This window comes from Leptosomus discolor, chromosome 2, assembly GCF_034619465.1.
Source record: "Leptosomus discolor isolate bLepDis1 chromosome 2, bLepDis1.hap2, whole genome shotgun sequence".
In the NCBI taxonomy this organism is placed as follows: domain Eukaryota; kingdom Metazoa; phylum Chordata; class Aves; order Leptosomiformes; family Leptosomidae; genus Leptosomus; species Leptosomus discolor.
Window position 1 is genome coordinate 20,357,852 of NC_141392.1, and position 15,547 is coordinate 20,373,398.

The window sequence follows — 15,547 nt, forward strand, 5'->3', positions numbered from 1 at the left end:
TTTGTGGGTATCAAACAGGTTCACAAGCATTAGCTGTTCTTCACCCTCTTTTCTACACTTACAACTTTTCAGTACCCAAGCTGGGTATTGACTGCTTTTAAAATGGAGTGGTTTTCCCCAGGCTGGGACTTCATTTTGCGGTTGCCTTCATTAAGCAACCAGACACTAAAACCTTGTAAAATACCTTTAGCCCTAGGAGTAATGCTTCCATCAGTACTTTTTCACACTGTTATTACTGACTCTGTTACCTTCCTCCATAATTTCCTAAAATACCTAAGCAGAAAATAGCTATGAAGACTTCCAAACACAACATCAGCATACAAGATTCATAAGCCTAAGTCAAAATGACATATTGAAGGATGTTAAATATCACACGTGACATTGAGAGAATAACCATGCTTAGGAAAATACGGAAATTTCATTCAGATTAACTGCTGGTTAGGTGGACCTGGCAGGCCAAAAGTGGTCAAAATCAAGTACAGTATCCATCCTGTAACATGGGAACAAAATCATGAAATTTGCAAAAATATCGGTATAAGGTATCCTTCTCTGTGCCTTCCATTCTCATCTTCTGAGGAATTACACAGATCTGTAATTTGGACTCCAGAACACCTTGATTTACTCATATAAAATTCAGGTCATTCTACTTTTAATAGAAAAGTTTTCTTTGCCTCAATTTTCTGCAGCACCTGGCAAAAAGGAACATAGAAACCTCCAAAGATGGTATCGGGCTACCAACAAAATCTTGTTTTGCAAGGAGTATAGGAGTTCCTCACATGTATGTAGTTAACTTTGAATCTAACCTACCTATCAAGCCAGCACACATGCTGAGGAAGATCAGGTTGCCTTAGTAACCCAGGTCCAGTTGTACAGACTTCAGAACGACCGAGTACTTTTATCTTTCTGAAGCACCATTGTGCATCATGGTACCATTTTACTATCTTACATATAAAATAGATATATATTATCAAACTCCCCATATACACATTGAGCTACTTTCATGCAATGGGTTATGGAAGACACTGCTTGGGAAAGCTTTTTCTTCTTTCTTAACCATTTGTGACCCTTGCAGCTGTCATTTATTAAAAAAAAAAAATAGCAGTCACTCATTACTCTTTTTGGGGGTTTGTTGGAGAGGAACGATTGACACCACTACAGAGCTAAAACTTCTGCTCCAGCTGTGCCGTGTGTAGTGATTAATCTTATTTGGAAAACTACTAGTTACCTAAAATTGATTTTAATGTACGATATTGTTGGAATGTTCAGAGAAATCTGTGAGAAAGAACAGTGACAGCACTCATCCCAGTACGCTTATTACTGTGAATAGATTTTGCTACACAAATTTCAGGCCTGAATTGTACATAGTATGCTATTAAATTGTAATAATTGAAAGTTCTAGAGAAAGGAATCTAACGATACCCAACAGAACAATTTTAGTTCCATGAGAATATATTTAATTAACCCTTAATCATTTTCACCTTTATGACACTGGAAACACTTCTAGGATTTGATTTACAAAATTATTATGCCATTAATAAGAGAAAGATATTATTGACGTACCAAAATCCAATTTAATTACTCCCTTGATTCCTCCAGAGGAAAAGAAGCTTGCAATTTTCTGACACTATGTTCCATTTTTAATATTGTGAAATAGAAAATATCTCCGAGTAGGCCAGAAATGTTGCATAATTGCTTCTATCTGAGCTACAAGCACAACTATACCAATGTGCTATGGCTACCGTGAAAGTTCCTTTTTGGCTTTTTCTCTATCAAGTATCCCACTTAAAACTTTACTTATTACTGTTTGTTAGAAATAGCCTCACATGCAAAAGCTTCTACAATCACTGTCAAGCAACTTTCTATTATTTTCATTTTTTAAAGGGATAGTTTGTAATGTATTTAAGAAAATGGAAATTACTTAACTATTTTAGGCGTGGGTAGCTCATCTAACTGACTACTCCAGAATTTGTATGTAGACATGAAAAAAAATTCTAAAACTTGCTTTCAGATTGTCAACAAAAGCATGCCTGTTGACTTAGCAATTAATAGACCTTTATATATCTTAAGGAAAGGTCAAAAGTTACATGAAACAGAGGAGAAAAAAAATGTAATAGAGCTGGGCCACTACATGTGCATCAAGCTCCATAGTTCTGGCTGGAGCAACATGTGCTCCCATGTAACATCACAGCAGCCTGACAGCTCAAGGCGCAGTCTATCCTAATTAGGATTCCAATAAAAATAAAAGTTGAAAAAAGTAATCTTGGTCCACAGCCATGGCTCACAGGCAACACTTCTTGATTTCCTGGTTCTTTTTACAGTTTTTCTAGTTCTCCCAAACACCTCAATGCTTCTGCATTTTCAAGACGGCATGTGTGAAGTCCTACTTCCTCTGAAGTTTATACAAATTAGGCCACTGATATTTGTCACCAGAAATGCCAGATATTCATTATAGAGAGATACTGGATAAGATAAGCTGAACAAGTTGAGATTTCTTCAATTAGATCATTCCAGCACTGCATCATAATTTTTTGTGCAGCTATCTTTATTTCTCCTGTGTACTGTGAGCCTCTGTAGCAAAATAATCATGTGAAGTATTTAGACTGGTATGTTATCAGGGACAGATTTTTTAATTCTGATCTACCGGAGATGGAAATCAAATGTGTTTTAAAGTACTCTGAGGAATTCTCTATCCTTTTTCTTAATAGCAGGTTATACATTTACTCGTAGCTAGCAACTGGAAAGTCTTAGACGGGAATATGTAATATTATTTTGCAAAGTACTACTGAGTGGCTCTTATGGTTAGTTTAGTTTTCAGTCATTGGTTCAATTAAGCTTTTTTATTTTGTATATATTGTTCTCACAAAAGTAGACTGATCTTACACTCTGCGTGTCAAAAGGTCCAAAAGACACAGTATCCATAACAGTTGAATCAATTAATAAATGTGAAAGAAATATATATGGTAAAATTATACAAATCCATCATTTGTGTAATACTGGATTGATAATGTAAACAGAGATTATGTGCTACCATCCTCTAATTTGCATTTCAGAAGAAGAAAGACATTGTGAGAGGAGGATGACTATCCATTGTCAACACCATATGACAGTTCAGAAGACTGTAAAAAGTCAGTGGCATAGATAAAATAAATATTTCTATTTTTCATACACTATAAATACAGTGTGTGATTGGGGTTTTTTGAATATATGTACACACACACAGAATATTAAACAGAAAACTCTGAAAAAAATAAGGAAAGCCAGGTCTGCACATCCGTGTGCAATATTAAATTGCTCCTTCTTGCATATGCATTATTACATAACTGTTAATTACATGTTCACAAAGTATAAGACTCTTGTCTCGTCCAGTGTGAGAACATGTCTGTTTGGATACGAGTTCTGCAGTGAAGAAGGATGGTGTTTATAAAACCATTCACTTATTGCAGAAGTTGAATGCTGACTCAATATTTAGGCATTCTGTGGTAGAGTATAACTTCAATACTACTTAATGCACTCTCCAAACACTACACTGAAGAGTGAATTATTCAGTTCTTGCTGGAATTTTTATAATGTCAAGTACTCTAATATCCAAATCTCTAAAACTTTAACCAATGTATTTTTACAGTGCCTAGTTTCTACTATCCTCAGTAATAACCAAAAGTATCCACTGTTCAGTGTGTTGAATCTGAAATAATTAGGATTTGATTTTATGGAAACATACACGTTTCAGTCTCAATTTTGAGTGCTCACATGGTTGCAAATCAGAACACAGATTGTCAGCTTTGCAAAACAATGACAAATAGCAAAGTTCCGAATCCACTGTCATTTAATAATACATGATTTCCCCTTCATAAGTCCATACAGACTACCCCTCATAACCTTCTTGTCTCTAACGTATTTGGAAATGGCTTCCAGGTAAATTTTTTCCCATCACTTTACCAGTGATTGAGGTGAGGCTGGCCAGCCTGTAGTTTACTGGATCTTCTTTCTTGAAGACAGGAGAAACATCTACTTTTTTCTAGTTCTCAGGAACCGCCCCCAATAGCCATAACCTTTCAGAAGTAATCAAGAGCAGCACTGCAATGACCTGTGACACTTGTGGATGCCTCCCATCAGGTCTCAGGAACTTGTATACATCCACTTTGTTTAGATATTCCCTGACCTGATCTTTCTCTACCACAGTAAGTATTCCTCTAGACTTTCCCACTGGTTTTAGGGACCTGGGATTGCTGAAAGTGCTAAAGGCTGGTCTTACCAGTAAAGACCAAGGCAAAGAAGACTGAGGAACTCAGTCTCTTCCATGTCCCTTGCCGTGAGGTCCCTTCACCCCATTCAGTGGCAGGCCATGTTTTCCTGCTTTTTCACTGCCGATAGGAGCGCTTCCTGTTACCTCTCCGTGTCCCTTGCCACACTAAACTCCAAATAGGCCTTGGCTTTTCTAACCCCATCCCTGAATGCATGGACAGCATCTCTATATTCTTCCTGTGCCACCTGACCCTGCTTCCACCTCTTGCATACTTCCTTTTAATGTTTGTGTTTTGTCAGAGGCTCCTCCTGCCTTTTGCCAGTTTTGCTTGATTTTTTTGTGTGTGAGGTTGTGCATGAGGGTTCCTCAGCTTTGAGGAAGTGATCCTTGGAAATCTGCCTGTTTCTCCTGGCCCTATGTGGTATTCTTCCAAGCAGGTCCCTGAAGAGGCCAAGGTCTGCTTTCTTGAAGTCCAGGATTGTGTTCTAGCTTTTTTGTCTTGCTCCTGCCTCACAAGAACCTGAACTTCTTGACCATCGCAACCCTGATCCATTCTTCCCTGTTTGTGTGTATGAGGTCTTAGCAGTGTGCCTCCCTTCATTGGCTCCTTGTTCACCTATGTCAGCAAGTAAATGCACTCCAGACATCTCCTAGGTTGTTTGTGCCCTGCTCTGTCGTCCCTCTGGGAGATGCTGGGGTAATTTATGTCTCCCACGAGGACTAGGTCTGCAAACACAAGGCTTCTTCAACTCGCTGAAGAAGGCCTCATCTATTTCTTCCTCCTTATCAGGCAGTTTGTAACAGATATCCAACACATCATATTAGGCTTTGGTCTGCCCTCTAATTCTAACCCATAAGCTCTCAGCTGGCTCATCACTTGTCCCTGGGCAGAGCTCCACACCTTCCCGTCACACTCAGCCTGCTATTTCCTCACTTTCTTGTGAGGTGTCTTCTCCATTCCCCACCATTCCTAGTCCTGGCTGTCTCCTTACCAGGTTAGCCAGTTCGTGGCTTTTGCCTCACCTTGGCAGGCAGATTCCATCTTTTCCTAGAACCTTCCTTGAACTTCTTGTCCGATCTCCAGTTAAATTGTCCCAATACACAACAATTATTATACTAACATCCAAACACATTTAAAATAAAATCTAACCATTACTACAGATATAGTCTTAGCTGAAAGGCCGTATCTGTGTAATGCATCAAACATCAAGAAAATCAAACATATTTTACATTAACTCATTTTGTAATATTGACACAGTTCTCTATTTAAATGAGAGCTTTTGATTTTTCTTGGTAAAGAGTCAAAATAAAACAGAACTTTTAAAAAAAAGTTTTGTTACTCACAGTGGTGTCAAATTCCTAGTCATAAGAGACTGCATGGTGAAGTTCTAACCCTTCAGAAATGGATTTTAATGGAAGTGTTGACACTGCGTCAGCTATACCATCACAAGTACAATGCCAATACATTATTCCCTTATGGTAACAGACAGTGTTGAAGCTGCCCTGCAATTTGGTACGGAACGTTTTTATACTAATGTAATGTGACAATGTTACTATGCCTGCTATTTTCTATGCCGTAATAGCAGTATTTGTTTCCACAAACATGCCATTACATTCACTAATATGGCTATACTTAAAGACTGCCAGAGTAAAAACAGATGTAAACTTATAGAAAGCAGATAATCTCTTATAGATCTGTTTTGTTTTGCCAGAGTGTTTTTCACCCCTGCTCTTATAAAAAAGCTGAATTCCCTGGGAGGATAGCTTTCACTACATAATCTACTGTTAGAAATAGTTACAATGTTCATGATGTATTTTCTCAGATGAGTTGCATGCAGGCACTCATTTGTAAGAACAGCCATTAACTGTGCCTTTAGTACAGTCTTCTATATAATCCCATTTTGTAGGAACAACTGCTAGTGGTCCACTTTACACTTACCAGTGTAACACTTCTGTCTATCACATCTAACCAGCACTGTTGCCCTGAATCTCCAAGTAACACGTCACATCAAAAGAGCAAATGATAATCTATATAGCCTCTTGGAGTCAAAATTTTTCCTGCCTTGTTTATCTTCCAGTAAACAGGAAACTGCAGCATACAGAATGTTCCCATCTGTGCCACCACAGAGGCTGATGATCTACAGGCACTCCATCCTCACTGTAGTGGAGCACTGAAACACTGAGATTTGCAACTAAGCAAAACTTTTGTGGATTTAACTGTGGGTGTTCCTAACTACAGTTGTAAAACTGTAGCCTTACCCTTGGCTGGCCCAGGCTATTTTCCGCAGAAGTACATTCCCTACACTTCTTCTCTCTAGCTGACACACAGAGGACACTCTTGGACTGGGAAAGAAGCAACCTGCCTCACGCTGTGCTTATTTTGAGAGAGCTTTTTTAAAAATTGCAATTTTAAGCTGTGCACATTTTCACCCGGAATAATACACTGAACCGCATAAGAGTAATAATTTGCTGTTATAGGAAATAACAAAGAAACTTCTTGCACACTGTATTAATGGAATGTATTATAACACTTTTCAAGAAACTATTTCTTTCATTATTTCCTCCAAGCTCTCTGTTTTGGAAATTAAAGACAAGAATGATACACGTGATACATTTACTTGTAAAGCCTAGGAACAACGCACGTCAAATCTTTGTGCACCGAGGTTACAATGGGAAAGACACCGAAACTGTCAACTCAAATGCAGCAAGGTAATTTGTGCACTTTTATGCAAATTGCAGATGATACAAAACTGGGAGGAGTGGTTGATAGACCAGAAGCACGTGCTGCCATTCAGATGGATGCTGACAAGCTGGAGAAGTTGGCTGACAAGACCTTGTAAAACAAAGGATAATGCCAACTCCTGCACCTCAGAAGGAATAACCCCACGCACCAGGACAGGCTGGGGCCTGACCAGCTGGAAAGCAGCTTTGCAGAAATGGATCTGGGCATCCTCGTTGGCACCAAGTTGAACATGAGTCAGCAGTGTGCTCTTGTGGCAAAGGCAGCCAACGGCCTCATTGCCTGTATTAGGAAAAACATTGCAGGAATGTTGAGAGATGTGACCCTTCCCCTTTACTCAGCACTGTTGAGATGCATCTGGAGCACTGTCTCCTAGTGCTGGGCTCCACAGTGTAAGAACAACATGAGTGTCCTGGAACAAGTCCAGCAAAGGGCCACAAAGGCAATTAAGGACTTGAAGCACCTTTCATATGAAGAGAGGCTGAGAAATCAGGGACTGTTCAGCCTGGAGAAGAGAAGGCTCAGTGGGGATCCTATCAATGTTTTAAAATACCTGATGGGTGGGGGTAAAGACAACAGAGACAGATTCTTCTTAGTGGTGCCCAGTGACAGGACAAAAGGCAACAGGCACAAACTGAAATACACAAAATCTCATTTAAATATAGGGAAATGTTTGCACTGTGAGGGTGACTGAGCACTGGCACAGGGTGCCCAGAGAGTTTGTGGAGTCTCCATCCTTGGAGATATTCAAAACCCAACTGGACACAGCCTTGGACAACCTGTACTAGCTGACTCTGCTCTGAGCAGAGGGGTTGGACTAGACAATCTCCACACGTCCCTTCTCACCTCAGCCATTTTGTCACACTGAAATTTCTACCCAAATACGTTCCCTAAGAACTAGTGGAAAAAAACAGTGGGGAGGTGTGGTGTGTTAACCGTGGAACAGAATAACGTGAAGGTGTGACGGCCTAATCCTGGCTGAGGGCCAAGCTACCATCCAGCTTCTCGCCCTCTGCCCCTGCTCTGACCTTGGTGTTCCCGCCACTGTTTCTCACTGGTTTTGTTCCCCCCTCTTCATTGGTCCAGCATTTTGGTAAGACTGGAACACTTTCTAAGTGCATTTTCATAGAGGTGCCACTAGCTTGGCTGAGGGACTCAGCTGTGCCCTGTGGTAGGTCCATTGGAGCTGGCTGTGCTCAGCATGGGACAGTCCCAGCCCCTCCTCACTGAGGCCACCCTGCAGACTGCTGCTGCCAACACCTGGACACGGACATCCAATACACGAGGGATACACATCTCCATAAACCAGATACTTTTACCTGTCTCTTTCATGACCACTGATACTTATTTTTAAGTGGTCAGTTTTTGGGTTTGATAACAAAAAGTCTCTACCTATGAGATGTTGATGTCCATTTTACATAAAGCAGTACATTAAAATGTAAAGTAAGCCAAGGGCCTGTCTGTGTAGCAATAACGGGTTAGATTTCAATTTATGTCAATCAGCATTGCTCCATGCACAGTCTATAATGGAAACATGCTCACACTCACTGCTCAGGAACATACCTACATCCCTTCTGAAGGGAATGTGTTTTTCAGCAACAAATAGGTGCTATTCCAGACCTGTTGCTGAGATAATCTTTCTTCACGTGAAGTGAATTTGTCTTACTTCAGTGCTGCAGAAATTTAGCCTGTGGTGTGCAGCCTGTGCAAGTTACTACCAACTGCAGTAACATTTCATCATTCCTCTTCCCATTGTGCTCTTCCCAAACACAGCAGAGAGTGGTCTAGAAGTATCTATATGACATTAAGATTACAATAGTGTTTCTTCTCCTTTCCCTCACATATACCATTACGAAAAATATCTCTCATTAGATTTGCTTTGCAGATTTTTGGTATCTGAACTAATCTAAGGACCCAAGATAAAGTAGAAACTAAATGCATTATATTTACCAGACTCTGCATTCTATTACAAAACATCCATATCTAGAATAAATTTATATTTCATGTTTGTGATAGAAGAACATTAAAAAAAAATGTATCTGGGAAAAAAGTAAGTATTTTTGACATCCATGTACTAACTGCTTTCACATCATCAGCAATACTATATTGAGAATTATTTGATTGTGTGCAATGTAGTCCGTAATGTTACCACACAAACAATCCTTCACAGATTGGTAAATATCTTTTGTTACATAAGTTCATCAATTTACAAAATTGATGCAATAGCTGTCACTTGAAGAAATAATTCATAGAATATTTCAGGTTCAGACATCAGTTACTACTTAGACAAATTTATAAACAGAGTTTTTCCTTTGCTAGCTGTGGAATATATAATATTCATATATATGACCTTATTCATAGTTTTTTAATTACTTTTGGAAGAACTCAAAAGATCACTAAAGAACAGAAATAACAACTTAAGAGTAAAATAGAAACAAACCGTTTTCTCCTGTAACTGATAGGGGACTGAAATCTTTAAAAATATATGTTTAGCAGTATAACTAATCACTCACATTGCTGGGAAGGGCAAACTCATATACATAAAGTAAACCCAAACCTTCGCTCAAATTATCAAAGGTTTTTTTGATACCGCATTTCATTTCTACCAGAACAGCAACTGTGGAGAAACAGACCGAGATGAGTCCTTTCTGTAGCTTTCAAACATGGTCAGTAGCAAAGTGGAACTTTCATGCAAATAATTAATGAAGCTTTTACATATAATTCATTTGCTAGCTTTGTGTTAGACACAATTTTACTGAAAGCTTTTCAGATTTTAATTATTCTGTTATTTTAGGGTTGGTCCAAGAAGGTACACTTTGCTGTAGGGTGGAGAACCAGAACATGATATAAAAATCCAAAATGCTTGACTAGACAGTTATGCCAACACTTTCTACCATCAGCCATTCATTCAGATAAACACATTCAAATAGAAAAAAAAACGCTTAGCCTTAAAGAAATTCCCTCTTCATACAGATATAAAAATATGCAACATTTGGATATTTCAAATGTGATGGGTTAAAAAGAAAACTCACTAGATTGCTTTAATCAGCTACCATGGACCATCATGACTCTTGCATTACTATTCCACTTTCACTTAGGCATAATTCTATTTAGATCAATAAGGATAGATTGTAATAAAACTAGATTATGACATTGGTGAATCAGGCCCCTTATTTTTGACACATTTATGCTTTTCCTGAAAGACCAGATGGTTGATGTATGTTATGTCATTTTATTCAAATGAGTTTTAAAAGAACTAAAATACTCAGCATGCTTTTATTATTGGCATGCTTAGTGTGTCACCTAAGGAAATCCACAAAGGGAGATAATGAGCCTTGTCAACTGTTTCACAGTAATTATAGCCCTCATCATATAATGCTACAAAATTACAATATAGCTTAAGATAATAAAATGTAAAAGGCTTTTTTTCAATCAGGAAAAAAACCCTATTTGTAACATTTATGCAGGAAAAGGATTATTTCAAACAGGTAGCCATAAGTATATTAGACATGCAATCAAATGTAATAAAACCAAATTCTGTCAGTGTTTGATACGGCAACATTGTCCAAAATTCATACCGTATATTTTAGCTATGTTCTTCCTACAAGCCTTATAAATTTTCACAAGGCTTGCCAGTTCATTCAAATAGTTAATATTAAAATATTATAAAGCTTCAGACACTTCCTTCAAATATTGCCTTAAAGCTCTTGAGCATTCAGCATTTTTCAGCGTACTTACGGTCATTGCATAGTGGTCCACTAAAGGAGGTCATACTACAGTCACAACTGAATCCATCCCACTGCTGTAAGCACACTCCCTGGTTTGCGCAGGAATCCTCTTGGCACGTTGTGCTGGGGCCTGATGAGAACATACAGAAAAGGACTTGCACTTTATCTTCCAAAGAAAGGTATTTCTCACTGGATCACATTAACTAGTTGCCAACATCTCAAATCAAACGAGCAAAGAGTTACAAAGTAAAACACACATAAACTGCTGATTTTGTAGCAGCATGTAGTATTAAAAGGGCGGGTTGGCTTTAGTTTTAAAATTGGTATGTCCAACACTTAAGAACGCACAAACTGAAGCAGAGCTATTCCAGGTACAGTGGGAAGGTTAACTTTCTTGCAAGCTTTTTGTTAATCTCCAGACCATTAACTGGCTAAGTGTTTCCTAATACCTTTATTATTTTTTCCTGTAAATACATTTCCAACAGCAAAGCCAGACACACAGAAAGCAAAGCTTTGGGAGATGAAAGTAAAGATTAAAAAATAAAATTAAAACCAAAACAAAATTAAAGAAAATAATAAAATGAAACTACACTGTACAATGTTTTTAATCCCACAAATTATTTTAAATGATTTAGGTCTGAAATTAAGAGGAGCTTGGGATTCTTTGGCAGGAATGTTGGCAAGTACTGATTCACATGCTTCAGGGATCCCATGCAGGTTCCTTTTTTAAAGGGAAAATGCAGAAAAACCAGACTAGTAATGAACTGGCATGCTGAAATGTGACATACGCATGAAAAACAAAGCTATTTATTTCTAGAGAATCATAACTAGACTACTGAAATATAAAGAAATTTGAAAAGGAATGATCAAAGCACTAAAGCAATCACTATACAAACATATTCAAGACTGAAAGCCTTTATGCAAGCTATGCTGGAAAATGAAGGTTCACATAGCCCATTGTTTTAGAGGTGTGAAACAAAATCTGAAACAAAATAATACATTTTAGTTCTGAAATGTGCAGAGCATTTATTGCAGAAATCCAACCGTGCATGGGGGGTTTCAGTCTTGTTTAATACACACAGGGCTATCTACCTTGCAAATCAGCTTTCATCAATGCAACTTTGTCAGCAAAATAAAAAAGCAAAATATATTAAATGTTAGTAAGCAATATTGAAATGGCAGCAAACACAGAAAAAAAACATTCAGAGTAAAGTGCATGCTGCTGTTAAAGAGAAAGAAATGCCATATAATGCAAACAAATTAATGCTAATAGCCATAAATCTTCAGGCAAGCCAAAATAAGAAAGCAGTAATTTGCCAGTATTTTACTACAAATATAATGGTTAATTGAGCCGATGACATGTAATGAAGGAAAATTAAGTGGGTTTTTTTTTCTTCCTTGGATAGATATGAATGCATTAGCAGAGTAAATGCATGGCTGAATCCTGACTAGCCATTTGTCATGTTCAGATACACTGAATTCAAGAATAACTAGCACAGTCATCCTCTGTAGTCTTTCTTTCTTCCTAGCCCTTTCTTTGTGACTGGTGAATGAAGACTGAAATAAAGACCGTGAACCACAGGTTACTATGAGCTCACACACACATTTCACACTGGCTCCTGACACTACAAGGAAAAGTTCTGTTCTGGGATTATAAAATTGTCCTAAATTATTTTGGAGAAGACATATCAATATCCATTTGAAACTCCCACTGCTAGTCATTGAGGATAGGGCAAAACTGGTCCAAAGATCATATAAATATCCAAAATCATCCTGTAGAGAGAAATCCACTTAACCCTTCTTTCACATTACAGCCCCTTCAAAGATCTCAGTGTGGGATTTTTTTTTGATTTGCCAGTATTTTAGAAAAATCCATATCAATATGACTTAAGTCAGTTCAATGGCCTCACACTTTCAATGAGTCACTGCTCGAGCACGCCTCTGAACCAGGGCTTGGTCAGTCACCAGCATGACTATAACCAGGGCACTGTATGCTGCGTCTCTGTTTCGGCAAAACTATTAACTGTTCTGTTTTCTCCTGTAATAATAATAATACCACCTATAGCTGACTTACAGCAGTAGGCAGACATAGGATAGTGATTTCTTTTTCTTTGGAGTTTTGAGCCCAGAAGTTTAAACATTTGGGCATTACATCACCCTTTCTTGCGCTGGGGATTATAATGACAGAATCCTGTAGCTGACAAGACAAGACACATTTTTTTCTCACCAGATTCTGCTACTCAGAAACTTTACAAAGATGAAGTGAAAATATCTGTAGGTGTTTAAATGTTATATATTCATGCATTTATTTACACTTTAGTTATGCAATGTGAAATTTCCTCGTCTTTGCAAAAGTAGAGCAAAAGTCACAAGGACTTAAAAGTACATACACTGCAGGACCCTGTAGGCACATTAAAAAGTGCATGTTAAAACACAGGTGTTTGGAAAATACACAGATACGATCTTGTTAAAAAGCAGGGTAGTTTGCTTTTTATGAAATTGATTCTTGGCATTTTTGCTTATCTATAGTAGTCAATATTCAAAAATTGTTCTCAAGACGTAGCTTACATGTAAGAATTTCTTTTAATAAATGCAGTCCTTTTTTTGAGAAAGAACAGAGGAGAACTTTTTAGTGTCAGTAAATACTATAATATCTATCATAACAGGTTCATATTTTCCTATGTATACTACAGAACTCAGCTATTTAGTAAAAATAATGTAAGACACTTCTCAAGCACTCACCTTTTCATTCACATTCAGTTTAAATACTCTAATTTATTCAGTCTTCACTGCAGACTTTTTAATTGACTGGATTTCCTCTCATTTACATATGTTTTATGTGAGGGCTTACATGCTATATATTACACAAAAAACATTATTAAGTAGCTTCTACAAATGTTTTACCACATAGTGCAAAACCAAATTTTATATTTCACCACCAAGAATCCTCATGTATGGTAATTCTTTGAAAATGTTCATATAATTCATTTAATACACAAATTATATTATATATGTACATGCACACACAGAGTGTGTTTTTCTCCTAAATAGAGTAAAACTATGGTTTGATCGTTCTGTAATGTCTATAATTCTGCTTTATTTAAAGTGTGTAAAGAAAGTACAATGGATTTGACTAGAGAAAAACAGGGCTGACACTTACAACCTGGCTCTGGGGTTTGCTGTTAACAATTCAAAGAGCTAGTTAGCATATTTATGTTTCTAGCTGTTAGTTTCTATCTGTTCCAGCCATTGAAAATTTGTCAACAAGGTGGATTCAGCCAAGTGTAAATTACATTCAATGCTCAATGATAAGAGAACAGAGATATCTATCTGGCTGTGGCTGAAACTTCAAAATGCAAGCCTTACAACTTGCCACACCAATCCCATATGTGGGTCTGCAAAAAACGTTTCAAAGATATAATTTTTAACATGCACTTCTGACAGTAAAGTTTTTGAGAAATATCAATATCTTAAGAACAAAATCCTAACAGATAAAATTAATTAGTAGTACATCATGTCTTGACAGTTTGACAGAATAGAGAAAAAGAGTTTTCACCCCAGGTTTTTGGGGTTTTTTTGTACCAGGTTTTTGGGTGATTTTTGTACCAGAAAGACAGGGAATTCAATCTCCTAAGAGTCCGAAGAACATCAAATCCAAGTGCGTCACTTCTCAGGAAAGATTTGCAGCAGGCTGTTGTCTTAACAAAGGATATATACCCACTAGTACAGCCAGCTGTCTTTTGGATTGAGAGTGGTGGTGACTAATATGTATTGTTTTGACATTCTGCTGCTGTGTCCTGATCATTTTGGACTCAACATCTCAGGGGACTTACAGAGCTTATGCATCCCATTGCCTTGTGAACAGGCACGATACTGCTCAGCTGTGTAAGGATGGAGACAGTCCTGTCTGTACACAAGCAGCAGAGCTATGAGCAGCTTGAGGCATACAAGAGACTTCTAGGAGGCAGCTGAATTTGCAAGTGACTTAAATCATACTTCAGGCATCAGAACGTTTTTGTACACCTGATCTATGGTCTGCAGAGAAGAGACTGACAGATGGGTCAGACAGGAAGACTTGAAGCAAACAAGTGAGACTGAAGAGTTAACTTGCTATGGCTAATCAGAAAAGTTGGAAGGGAATATCTCATTCCATGCTGTTAAAGATTTCCTTCTGTGGGCAAACACTTTTGATCAGGCAGTTCTCTGGAAGCAAGACAGCACATCTGGTTTGACCATTTTGCTTGAGTCAGATCATTTTGGTGTCAAAAAAAAGCCTATTCTCCACCAAAAAGAACAATATTTGTATGGCCTTTATTAAATTGTTTGTAGCTTTATTAACTTAACTGATAGCTGAGTTGTGCCACTGGTTTAAAAGGTGAACTCTCACTTGAGGCCTGTGGCAATATTTCTTTGAAGTACATAAAATTCATTTAGAAAATTACATACTTTCAAAAGAAGCTCTGAAATGCATAATGGAATTAAGGCATACTTTGACTCTCTGAAGGGATGGTGCAGGCATGGAACTTGCTAACATTATTCAGAAAACAGAATCTAATTTTCTAAACTCAGTGACAAACTAATTCATACATATTTTTCCATTCCTGACAGAAATAGACACTAAAACTACATAAAAATAAGTTGTTAATTTTACATATTTCTATGTGCTATCAACAGCATTTATGCTGTTAACAAAAGGTAGCAGGTAAAGAACAAAAAAGTTCAACCTATACAAAGGTACTGTAGGTACAACAAAAGAGGAGACACAATTTATCTGCCAGAAAGCTTTATCTTGTGAAGTTTGAGGAAACTCCCCCAGCTCTGCTACGATTTTTAACA

At 37.7% G+C, this 15,547-nt stretch overlaps 1 protein-coding gene across 24 annotated transcripts in view; it reads right to left on the reverse strand.

Annotated features, from left to right (window-relative positions):
* Window positions 1-15,547, reverse strand: part of NRXN1 (neurexin 1) — a 719,965-nt gene that overhangs the window by 343,035 nt on the left and 361,383 nt on the right. For 22 of the 24 annotated variants that reach the window (XM_086460706.1, XM_086460705.1, XM_086460703.1 and 19 more), the window contains one exon: window positions 10,722-10,841. In XM_086460706.1, the coding sequence (XP_086316832.1) occupies window positions 10,722-10,841 (120 nt within the window). Of the gene's footprint in view, window positions 1-10,721; window positions 10,842-11,803; window positions 11,831-15,547 lie in introns of all 24 variants that reach the window. The other 2 variants (XM_086460686.1, XM_086460683.1) reach the window with 1 other exon arrangement.